General features: G+C 46.9%; 1 protein-coding gene across 1 annotated transcript in view; it reads left to right on the top strand.

Moving 5' to 3' along the window:
* The first annotated feature begins 256 nt into the window (after nt 1-256).
* The window catches only part of Fbxo32 (F-box protein 32), a 39014-nt gene continuing 26935 nt past the window's right edge, over nt 257-12335 (top strand). The window contains exons 1-4 of the mRNA NM_026346.3: nt 257-653; nt 7082-7194; nt 8901-8950; nt 9844-9936. Of these exons, the coding sequence (NP_080622.1) occupies nt 538-653; nt 7082-7194; nt 8901-8950; nt 9844-9936 (372 nt within the window). The 5' untranslated portion in view covers nt 257-537. The remainder of the gene's footprint in view (nt 654-7081; nt 7195-8900; nt 8951-9843; nt 9937-12335) is intronic.

The following is a 12335-nucleotide window of genomic DNA, read 5'->3' as shown; positions in this document are numbered from 1 at the left end:
ATCTTGGTGGCGACAGCTACGCCTGATGGGGGAGTAGGGGAGGTGCAGAGGTGCCAGGGCACCGAGGGTCAGCGGGACATCTGGCCTGGCCATGCGGCTTCAAGTTTCCACGGACGCAAGGTTGTGCAACTGCGAGCAGAGCGAGAGCCGCGGGCGCCTCGGAAAACAAGGCGAGCCTATAAACAAAGCCACGTGGCCTCGGGGCGCGGGGGGGGGGGGGCGGGCTAAGAGCAGGCGGCTCTTCCGGCAACAAAGAGACGGGGCAGCGGCCCGGGATAAATACTGCGCTCGGGCAGCCGCTCAGCATTCCCAGAGTCAGGAGGCGACCTTCCCCAACGCCTGCGCCCCTGTGAGTGCAAGGATCCCCGCGCCCACCCAGGATCCGCAGCCCTCCACACTAGTTGACCCACTCTTGTCCCGGTCGCCGCCTGCGTCGTTCCCCAGCATCTTCCCAACGCGCCGCATACCCTGGGCAAGCCAGGCCGGTTCCTGGCTGTCAATCCGTCCCGTCCGTCGGTCGCGTCCGCGCTCTGTACCATGCCGTTCCTTGGGCAGGACTGGCGGTCCCCGGGCCAGAGCTGGGTGAAGACGGCGGACGGCTGGAAGCGCTTCTTGGATGAGAAAAGCGGCAGCTTCGTGAGCGACCTCAGCAGGTGAGGACATTCGCCGACTTCCAGCCCCACAAAACTGATTTTAGCTGGTCGGGGACGAGGGGGAAGTGCACACCTCAGGGGCAGGTGAAGGAGGGCAAGCAGGTCTGGGCCAGAATAAAGAGGGGGCTTCCGACTGAAGGGACAGGAGTGAGGTGCCGGGATTTCGGTAAAGGTCGCCAGAACCCGAGAGATGGGTAATTTAGTGTCTCCTCCTGATCAAGGACAGTGTCTCCCAGCAGAAAAGATCCCATACAGAACCCAGGATCCCTCAATCTGGCAATAGGGGATTATGTCCCTAAACACTTGAACACAGGCGCACAACTCATGGACTCTTCCTTTAGATCCCGCAATTGCAGTCACTGTTTTAAGTGGGTGCTAGCGACTTGGCTGTTTGCCTTTCACTGTCCTATGACAGGACCCCAAGAGTACAAGAGCGGTAGTAGTCACAAGCCGGATGACGGGCCCTGCCATGAGTGCTTGAAGGCTCTTCCCACGCGCAGTCGACGGCTGAGTGGGCCGAGAAAAAAAAAAAGTGACTGGGAGGGGCAGCCGATGGGCCCCGGGACAGCTTGCGGAGTGGGTCGTTGTGGTAACGCTTAGGGGCTGCGGAGGGAGGCAGGGAAGAAATGCAAGAACAGTGCTCTGCTTCAGGAAGGACCAGACACTTGCACCTGTTTCCTCCGTGGCCCTTTCGGTCTTTATACCGTGAGCACACTCCCATCCTTAGTGGTGCCTGCCCGCTGCAGAAAGACCACCCAGACTTGAAGTTTCACCTGAGCTCCGCTGTCTAGTGAAATCTGAGGTCAGAACAAGTGCCCACTCATAGAGTATCAGGTCAAGAATCAATCCCCAGCCTGGACAGCTGACTCCCTGAGACACCTGAGGAACCGACAGAAGTTTGTTTGGAGGCGCTGGTGCAGTTGAAGTCACCTTTCGGTGCTCTCTCCTCCCACTGTCCTTTGATTAACACACACACACACACACACACACACACACACACAACCTGCATCCCTAAGCTGACTTCAACAGAGACTTTTGTGAGTGTGCCAGGTGACGCTGAGTGAGATTTGCCAATGGTTGCTTGAATAAAGGTTTGGTAATTAATTATCAAGAAACCAGTGGGACCTCCAGGGCCTCCCATTTGTTTGTGATTTGTAATGCTTGAATTCCCTTTGTCTCCTAATGAGGTGAAACAGTTCCCTGAACTTAGGGCCTTCCAGGAGAATCAAATATATTAGCCTTGTGTTAGGTCCTTTTTTTTTTTTTGCAAGTCCCAGGGGAGTTTAGAACACTCTAAAGAACTCTTACTCACAGAAAATCAGATAAATTACCAACCATTGTCACCTGACTGTTTCCCAGCGAATGAAGTTAACGGTTATACCTAATACTTTTTCCTCAACTAAGTGAGAAGGGGGTGCACCAGAAGCGTTCTCCTCCTTGGAACCATCCATCTTCGGAGCCTGAATCTAACATCCCAGCTCTTTGTTTCTGTATAAAAAGCTTAGCTTCTTTCCAGGATGACGCAGCAGGGGTCCAGCCCACTGCATTATCTTGACTTCCCCTAGTAAAATAGGATAACAGCCCGCTGTGTTTCAGCAGGCTGGGAACTAAACTGGAGAGACCCCATCTCATCTGGATGCTCACTCCATCCTTGCTCCATGAGACAGAAATAGGACACCTCACTCTCCCTATTCCAAAATATCTGAAGAAGTTAAATCTGCCTCTGAGGCCCGGTGGTGGCGCACGCCTTTAATCCCAGTACTTGGGAGACAGAGGCAGCTGGATCTCTGAGTCTGAGGCCTAGGACTGGTCTACAGAGTTGAGTTTTGGGACAGCCAGGGCTATACAGAAAACAAAACAAAACCCTGTCCTTTTGTCCCTTCCTGATCCGCTTTCTTTTCTTGTGGGTCACACCTGGGAGCTGAAGCAGTCACTCTCAGTCATCATGGTCTCAGCAGTGATCAATACACTGGCCACCTGTGGTCCTTTGCTGAGTCACAGTTGAGGAATGGTTTGGTCATCTGCCTCTCAGCAGAGCAGCTGACTGTTTGCAGGGTATTTTTTTCCCCCAGCAACCATAAACAATCCCCTCCTTCCACAGCAGAAGAGTCTGCCAACTTCTTAAAAGCAGTGGCCTTCTGAGTCTGGGTTTGTGATCTCGGGTATCTCGCTGTTTTCCGTCTTGGTTTTCCTGTGATGTAAGGTTTGGGCCCAGTGCCTGGCTGCACAGGTGAGCTTGAATGCCCTCTCTTGTTCTAAGAAAACAGAAGGCAGGTCCTTTATAAAAGAGGGTGGGTGAACTGTAAACTGAACTATTGAGGCTTCTCTAATTCCACGGACAATCCTGAAAGTTGCCCAGCAAGAGTAAAGAATAAAGGCATACTCTCTCGGGGTTATTGTTTAAGCCATGGCTTGTCTGCACAGTACACCTGTTAAATAGACTCTGCTGGCCATTGTCTCTGTGGTCGAGGGCCCTGCCCTCCAACAGCCAAATGTTGCAGTCTCCGAATAGCCAAATAACCTCCTGAGATCATAGAAGAATTTAGATAAGCTTAAAGCTGACCCTTTAAAAAGTTGCATCTGAGCCCAGCTGTGATGGTACACACCTTTTATCCCAGAACAGAGGCACAGAGACAGAGAGAGGGGGGTGGATCTGAGTTCAAGGCCAGCCTGGTCCTCAGAGCAAGTTCCAAGACAGCCAGGGCTACACAGAGAAGCCCTATCTCCGAAAGCAAACAAAAAGTTGAGACTGTTGGTTTGTGAGGCACAACTAGGATTTCAAGGAAGGAACACTGTACAAGCTGGGGCCATCCAAGAATGCTTCAAGGAAGTGATGGTTGAGGTGACCAACACTGCCTCCTCCCCAACCACCCCTGCCCCGCCCCAACTCCAAGATGAGTAATCTCAGCTCTCTTCTCCAAGCCTGCACTTCTGCTGTTAAACGCCCGTTCCAGAGTTACATACTGTGTGTTGCTAAGGCTGGCCCAGGAAGGAGGAAGTTGGCCTTGATACCTTGAAGAAAAATAATAGAGATATTTTTACAAGCACTTAACCCTGTGCAGAGCACTATTGTAATAAGCCTCCTGCGCTAGTCTGTTTCCCCAAAGCAATCCAGGAAGTAGCCTTTTCAAGTTTGGCAACCTAGATATGACTTTGAGCATCAAAAATCTCACTGGACATAATCAGGGCTAAATAATAACTGCTTTGGGTCAGGAAATGGTTTTAAGTGTTTTTTCTTAATTACAAATGAAGTAAGAAATAAACCTCTTGTTTCCCATGCCCTCCTCTGTCTGTGCACCAGTTTTCCTACTTATTGTCTTCCTTTGAAAACTTTCCACTTCTTCTACAATTGCCTTATAGTATTTTGTCTGTGTTTGATGATGTGGGTGTTGTGGGTGTTGGGTGGGGGAGGGCTTTTTCCTTATTCTTGGCCTGTAAACATCAAGATTAGTAAGAAGGAGTTACAAAGTAGCAACTCCTCAACTATTCTTTTATTTGGTGGAGGAAACCAGCCTCCTTGAAATGGTTTTGCTTATTTTAAATACTTTTATATATGTGTGTGTGTGTGTGTGTGTGTGTGTGTGTGTGTGCCATGATTTGTAAATTGTGGTTGTTTTTCTTGTGAAATTTTTGAGCTGTAATTTTCCATTGATTTTTGCATTTCCTGGAACGAGACATAACTGGAGTCTCAAAATAGCCACTGAATATATTATTGCTTAAAAGAAAACATAAGTAGACAATACAAGTAAACTTTACAGCCCCGCTCCCCAGCCTCCGGATTTCAAACCCTAATATAAAATGAGACGTATAGGGTTTTCCCTGCGCTTAAAACTTTTCTACACTCGGCATCAATGGTTTAAATCCTTCTTGATTTGGCTTTTGAAATGAGTCATCCCAACTTAAAGCAGTTCTTTCTTGCATCCATGAAGAAAGAAAATGTTCAAATCCCCTTGAGCACTTCCCATGAGAAGGTCACTATCCGTGTCCAAAGCTTCTGCAAACCTGTATATGAATGGCTCAAAATAAGATGGCTCTGTTTTGTGCTTCTCTACATATGGAATGTTTACCATAGTTTAGAGGGTATACAAACTACATCACCATGTAGTTTGTAGGCTGTGTGTCTCTGCATATTTCTTTAAGAAATAAGCCTTCCTGGGTATTTTTGTACACTGGATGTTCTATCTTTGTTTTATGAAGCTTTGGGACACCAGGGGCTACTCAATCGACTTTCCATCTTTTCCTCTTCCTCGACTTTGATTAAAATTCTTTAAGTCAGCTTCCGAGACTTGGAGTTCTGCTGTTTCTTCTGCCCCTTTGCTTCCTGCTGGCCTGATCATGCCTGGTCAGTGACTTTGTACCTACACACACACACACACACACACACACACAGCCATGCAAGCAGACAGACTGACAGACACACACTCCTCCGGAGTTGTACAAAGCCTGACCGAAACCCTCACCCTTGGCTCACTTAAGCAAGGGCCTCTGAGAGAGGTCATATCTGCAACACCCAGGCTGAAGCCTAAAAATACCGTTTCCCTGAATGAAAAAGAGAAGGCTACGGACATTAGGGAACTCAATAAATGGTATTAGGTATGACTGGGAGAAGGGAAATGAACAGTTGACTGGGGGTTTGTCAAGTTTCTCCCTGTAGGTTCTAAAAGCTGCATGGGGTATCTAGCTGTGATGTCAGCATTTCAGGAAGACACTTAGGCAAGTCTTACTTACGGAGACACTAGTTGCAATGAAACAACACTGGACTGTTTCCAGCCCTCTCTTCCCTTCTATCATTTACACAAAGCAGGGAACAGAAAGGAGCATGCATGCTTGTATTCATCCCTGCTTAAAAAAAAAATACAAATCACATTTTAAATCCTGCAGAGGACATCAGAAAATCTAAGGTCTCCTAATATGCTAGTGGACACACACACACACACCTAGTTTGTGCAGGTTGTTGTTATAAATCCTGCCCGCAGCCGGGCGTGGTGGCGCATGCCTCTAATCCCAGCACTCGGGAGGCAGAGGCAGGCGGATTTCTGAGTTCGGGGCCAGCCTGGTCTACAAAGTGAGTTCCAGGACAGCCAGGGCTACACAGAGAAACCCTGTCTAAATAAATAAATAAATAAATAAATAAATAAATAAATAAATAAACCCTGCCTGCCTCTTGGTTGAAAGAGGCAGGGAACCCATTCTCCTGTTAGATTTTAGTATTTCCTCCCCATCATTTCTGTAGAAAGTATTCAGAGATTTTTTTTCCTTAAATCATGAGACTGTCACCGTTATTCCCATGAAACCTCAGCTTGCTAAGGGACGTGGGTACCTGGCCAAAGTTGAACTAGACCATCTTTCAGTGATCTGTGAATTGGATAAGCATATTTGACAGCCCCTCTAAGTTTATGAACTAAAATTTTACTGGTTTCTGTTAGGAACCAGTATCTTAACCTTCCAGCCTGAGGCCTGGTGTCTTAAATCAGAAACCTAAACAACTAGCATTGTATGCAAAATACCTGCTTGAAAGGGAGTTTGTAGGTCAGATGTGTGTAATTGTGATCATGTTTTAAAGGCAGGACAGTCGGAACTTTCAAGGTAAAACAGCTTGGTTACCCGTTACATGGACAAATTGTAGAATATATAAATTATAACTCAGTGAAGCCATTTGTAAAGGGCGGGATGTGCATTCTGTACACCCAGTATCAGGGGGCTGAGGCTGAGGACTTCTGTGTTCAAAACTACCCCATACTACATAGTAACTCGAGGCCAGCCTGAGCTACATAGTAAAATCTTGTCTTAAAAAGAACAGAAAGCTCAAGTTGGCCATGGTAGCACACATCTTTAATCCCAGAGCCAGGGAGGCAAAGGCAGGTGAGTCTATATGAGCTTGCAGCCAGCCTGATATGCATAATGAGAGCTGTCTCAAAAAGAGGGACGGGGTAGAGACCATGGGAAAGAAGGATAGAGAGGAGGGCAAGAAGGAGGATGGGAAGGAGGGAAAATGGAGAAAGGGAAGGAAGAAGCCACAGCAGCTTGGCGTAGATGGTCTGTGTCTTGCAAAATGCAGGCATTGTGTGGCACAGTGACACCAGCCATCCCCCTCCCTGTTTAGCTCCTTTGTTTAAAGAGATATTGTAATGGACTGCATTGCTCTTAGAGAGTATAGTGCTCTGTATCGAACTATAATGGAAAGCCCTGTTAGGAAATTCAAAAGAAACGCATGCCCCCATCCCAGCCTTCCACACGGAGGTGATGATATTTTTACTACGAGAAAGAAGTCTGTGTCTGCATGGACTTTGGTTTGGTTTGGTTTGATGATTTTATTGTTTTATTTTGTCTTGTCTGGGAAGCATATACGTTGGTGTGTGTTTTATAATCCGATGAGTTATTTATAGCTATTTACAATATAATTGCTGCCCTCTTCTCTTCCATTCCAGTTACTGCAACAAGGAGGTATACAGTAAGGAGAATCTGTTCAGCAGCCTGAACTACGACGTCGCAGCCAAGAAGAGAAAGAAAGACATTCAGAACAGCAAAACCAAAACTCAGTGTAAGTCATTTGCTTTGGAGATAAGAAGAAAGGTGTCTGGGAACAGAGCTCACTTGGAAGAGTGTCTGCCTAGGGAGCAAAAAGCCCTGGGTCCGGTCCCTTAGTACTGCATAAACTAGACATGGTGACTCTGGCCTGTCTAGCGGGAGGATCGGATGTTCAGGGCCATCATTCTTGCTACAAAGCAGATCCAAAGACAGCCTGGAGCTGCCTCAAAAGAAAAGGGAAGACTGTCTGATTTTTTTAAAGATTTATTTATTTATGAATATGAATGCTCTACTTGCATGTACACCTGCATGCCAGAAGAGGGCATCAGATCCCGTTATAGATGGTTGCGCGCCACCATGTGGTTGCTGGGAATTGAACTCAGGACCTCTGCAAGAACAGTCAGGGATCTAAACCCCATCTCTTCAGCCCGGCTGCTTGATGATTCTTATGAATGGTTCTTGAAAAACAAACTAGTGCCTCTCTTATTAGACAGCAAGCTGCCCTGATGCCTCTGATATCACTAACGGTGGTTTCTCAACTGTGCATTTCCCAGGCAAAATCAGCATACCCTTTGCTGTTCAAAAGTCTTTGCCGGTTGAGCTTATCCCTGCTTGTCGCTGGCACTTGACATAAGACAGTGACAGCACAGGAATGCGACCAGCTGAGTCCATTCCAGCAGTGCTTTGATTTTTCAACTGTATTTTGAGACTTTGGAAATAGAACTGTGAGACTGAGGGTGTAGCTCAGTGCTTGCCTCCCAGGCTGAGGCCTAGGTCCATCCTCAGAACTGAATGAGCTAGGCGCCATGGCTCTCGAAGGTAGAAGTGGGGAGAATCAGAAGTTAAAAGGGGGGGAGGGGCTGGAGAGATGGCTCAGTGGTTAAGAGCACCGACTGCTCTTCCGAAGGTCCTGAGTTCAAATCCCAGCAACCACATGGTGGCTCACAACCATCCGTAATGAGATCTGACACCCTCTTCTGGTGCATCTGAAGACAACTTCAGTGTACTTAGATATAATAATAAATAAATCTTTTTTTTAAAAAAAGACAAAATAACAAAGGGAGTGGGGACTAGCTCATGGGCCTTGGGTTTAGTCCTTAGCTCTGGGTGGGAGGGGAACAAAATAACAGAAGTTTTAAAGTTGTTCAAGATTACATCAGCCACACAGTGAGTTTGAGGCCAACCTAGAATACACGGACTGTGCCTCAACATGTAAAAGGATGGAGGAAAAAAATAGGTGTGTCCCTCTTGGACATACCATAGTCATGTGGTCTAGATACTTACGTATTAGCAGAGGATATAAGGCTCTATTTTAAAAATGAATTTAAAATTATTCTAATTTAATCCACTTGATCTGCATCTTTCTCGTTCTGTATCTGCTTTTTACGGCCTTGTATAAGCTTTAGGTTTGGCTTTAAAACAAAATATCAGAGTGTTAAATTATCTTTTTAATCTGGATGTTTGGGAACATTACATCTGATATCAAAGGTTCAGATTGCTTCGGGTGAAGAAAATTACAGATGCAATATTTAGACACCACAGAAATTGAGTATTTTTATTCTCTTAGATTGTTGGTGAAGTCTTTTTTTGTCAAAATATTTTGAACTTTGGAATAAATAAAAAGAAAATGAGTCATACTTAAAATCTTGGTAGGCCTGCTACCAATTCTTCAAATAATATATTTCTGTTTCCTTTTTTTTTTTTTTTTTGCCCCTGTAGACTTCCATCAAGAAAAGTGGATCTATGTTCACAAAGGAAGTACGAAGGAGGTAAGTCACCCTCCATTTACTAAAGCCCCGTGCTCAGTAACTCTGTACCTTCCTAAGAGAGAATTGGGCAACAACAGTCCTTTAATTCCAACAGAGGGTGAGAGGGTGTCCGCTTTCTGTCAGCAGGAGGAGAGAGCTCTCTTTGGACCTTGGCTCGGCTAGAGCTTAGCTCTGAAAGAGCTAATCAGTAAATCCAGCAGGTCTTTTTAGTGCCTGCTCTTTGAGCTGCAGGTGGGTCCAAGACCTCCCTCAAGCCATCTTCTATGGCACTTGATAAAAATGGACAATTTGATCCCTAGGATAGTGCGATGGCCTTCCTGTTTCTCTCAGGGACCATGGGAAACACCTCGTTTCTCTATGACAGCAGACCCAGAGGGGGTGGATCCGTGACAAACCCAGAAACTTAAGGCAGGATGAGATGATATGGCAGAACCGTGTCTTCCCAATTCCCTGCACATCCATGCTAAAGGCCCAAAACCTGTTTTCTTCCTCTCAAAGCAAAGCGTTGTCGGTGGCTGTGGTTGGATGCTGCTGTGCAGGCAGGTCGAGCTGATCCTGTACCCATGATTATTTAACAAGACACTCACAAACCCAAAGAGTCCATACTCAGTTCCCAGTGACACACCGTGCGTTAGCACTCCCAGACTGGTGTACACAGAGAGCTAGACTGGTGCTAGTCATGGAAAGGGGTATCCACAGGTTAGTCCCCAACCCAAGTGGGGACTGTGCCACCCACCTTGTGTGTCCTGGGACTCAGATGCAGGAAGAAAGGCAGAGCCTGGTTCTCTAAGACGAGCAGCCAACTAGTTCAGTGGAGACCTCTGGGCTGTACTGTAGGAGAATAGCCTCTGTGTGGCAGGAGTAACGCGTGCCTCTCTCTCACTCACCTGCAGCGCCATGGATACTGTACTTTGGGGGAAGCTTTCAACAGACTGGACTTCTCGACTGCCATCCTGGATTCCAGAAGATTCAACTACGTAGTAAGGGTGAGTCTCAGGAGCCCAGGCTTATCCACACTCTTGAATTGGATTATTAACATTCATGTTATCCTAAGGGGAGAGAGACAGAGACAGAGACAGAGACAGAGAGAGACAGAGATTGATTTTCATGGCCCTAAGAGTTCTAAAGTTTCAGGGCAAGCAGAAAACAACTCTTCCCCAATCTCTCTTCCCCAACCTCCGATCTTGGGGGTCTAGACGGTAGCTGTGCTGTTGTCTCTGAGATGCCCCCCTCAGACATGGAGTGCTATAATTCCTCAGTGAATCTGTCTATGGGTAAGGCTACCCCAAGTGAAAATCCACCCCTGGTCCTCTCACACCCACCCCATCTAAGAAGCAGGCAGCAGCACCAGCCAATGAGAGCTTCTCAGGTAATAAGACCCAAGTTAAACTGGTGTAGAAACCTCCTGGGTTTTCTCACTCTCCTTTTTTAGCTGGCTTGGGGTCACAGTCATTTAGGACACAAAATGGTTGAGCGTGCCCTCCCATGCCTCCCACCTCATACCAAGTCTTCATCTACCTAAGCCTGACATCTCCTTTGTGGTCTGTTTCTATTTTAAACCTTTTGAAACCATTAATGAAGTTGCACGGGTAAGTTGAACACGACTTTTAAAGCTATTGAGTCTATCTGGGTGATTGTTTTTCACGAACACGTGCACGCATACACACCACTGTACATTTTTTATTGATGGTTCACCCTGGGAGGAAACAGCTGTTTAGGTCTGGGGCTCTGGAGTGAGGTAATTCTCTCCTGTGGGGGTTGCTTGGTTTAGCTTTTGTTTTCTTTTTCTGGGTCGTGCAGCTTCTCGGTGCACAGTCAGATGACTGAAGAGACTCAGCCAAAGGGATGACATTCAAGCCCCCTTGAGGCCTGGTTCATTCACCTGCCATCTGGGCAGATGCAGGCTGCCTGGACAGAGTGACCTGGCAAACGCCCAGGCCTTCAAGCAGCAGATTGGAAGCCCCAGGCTGAGTCACTGACGTAGGGGCAGTCCTGACCAGTCTCTGGCTGAGCCGCTCTTCAGTCCATGAGGGATAAAAATAAGAGCCCTTCTTGGGCAAAATGTTCCTGTCATTCAGCGTGACTCCGCTGGTCTAGAGAGGTCAGCTAGTCCTTGCAGTGCCTGCAAACTAGTCTGGATGATTGGAAATGGTCCCAGGGAGATCTGGAAACTTCTGTTGCTAAGAATATGACGAGTTTCCATCATCTGTGTTAAAGGACACACTCGGGTCTAATTTCGTGTTACAAATCGATCATCGGAATGGCCTGGCTTTAGGTGGCTTTTCTTCCCACCTACTTTTCTTTTCAGAAGAAATACAGCAGGGGTTCCAGATTATAACACAGCAGCAATCATTTCTCGCCTTCACTCTTTTCAGTGTTCCTCTGAATTGTGGGTGCTTATATAATTTCCACGTAAACAAACGGTACAACCAGGCAACTGACTTACCCGATGCCACGGGACTACAGAAGGAACAAAATTCCGATATGAAAACTGGGTATTCTTAAGAGCTCATACGTGTATCTGCGTCCCTGTGTTCTTTGTAAGCAGGGGCTTAAAGTAAATGTCCTGAAGCCAGGCCTCACTTGGGTTGCTCTTCCATAGAGCAGTGTCCCCAGTTTCAAAGGGAAAGTGCCCAAACCCTGAGACACGTTTACACATGGGTGAGCTCTGCAGATTAGAGCCAGCTGTGCAGACTCAGCCACTCATATTTAATATTCCCTGCTTACCAAAATCACCGTTGAGCCTTCATAAAAGAGGGTTGGAGGTTGGTAACTCCGAATAGCAGCTGACTAACCTCCGAACTGGCTGCACATTGTAATCACCTATGAAACTGGTAGGTGGTGGGCCTCGGCCCCAGGAGCTTCTGAAGTAATTAACTGCAAGTTGTGTTCAGGTGTTGGCGTCTTTTAAATATCTCAGGGACATCCCAGTGAGCTTTAGAGTCTACAGACTAATTGAGGAATTTATTCAAGGGCCCAAATGTAGTTTGCATATGAACCAGTATACACAGCATCAAATTATGATTTCTAGAGGGTGTCTGTGGTCTGTGTGTAATACACACTTTCCAGCTCCAAGTCAAAGCCAATAGTAGCTATGGTACCTTCCATAAATCAGTCGCTTTGGCCCTGTAACCTAGGAGGCTGGGTCAAAGCCTTTCTCTGAGACTGGGAAAATGCAGCATGAGGATGAAGAAGAAGGGTGTGGGAAATGTTTTGTAAGTGATTAAAGTGTGTGCTGCCATCTTTCTTGAGCGGTGAAGATAGTCTGGGTTTGCAGATGGGGTACAGTTAAGGATTGGCCTATTCACAGTGGGACTTGGGAGGTCCTGAAAATAGCTAACCGTCTTTGGGTTTGGATCCTTACTCTCTCCGTAGTGTGGCTTGA

The sequence above is a fragment of the Mus musculus genome, chromosome 15 (assembly GCF_000001635.26).
Source record: "Mus musculus strain C57BL/6J chromosome 15, GRCm38.p6 C57BL/6J".
Classification (NCBI taxonomy): Eukaryota; Metazoa; Chordata; class Mammalia; order Rodentia; family Muridae; genus Mus; species Mus musculus.
The sequence above is the reverse complement of the archived record's forward strand: the minus strand, read 5'-3'. Positions and strand labels throughout refer to the sequence as shown.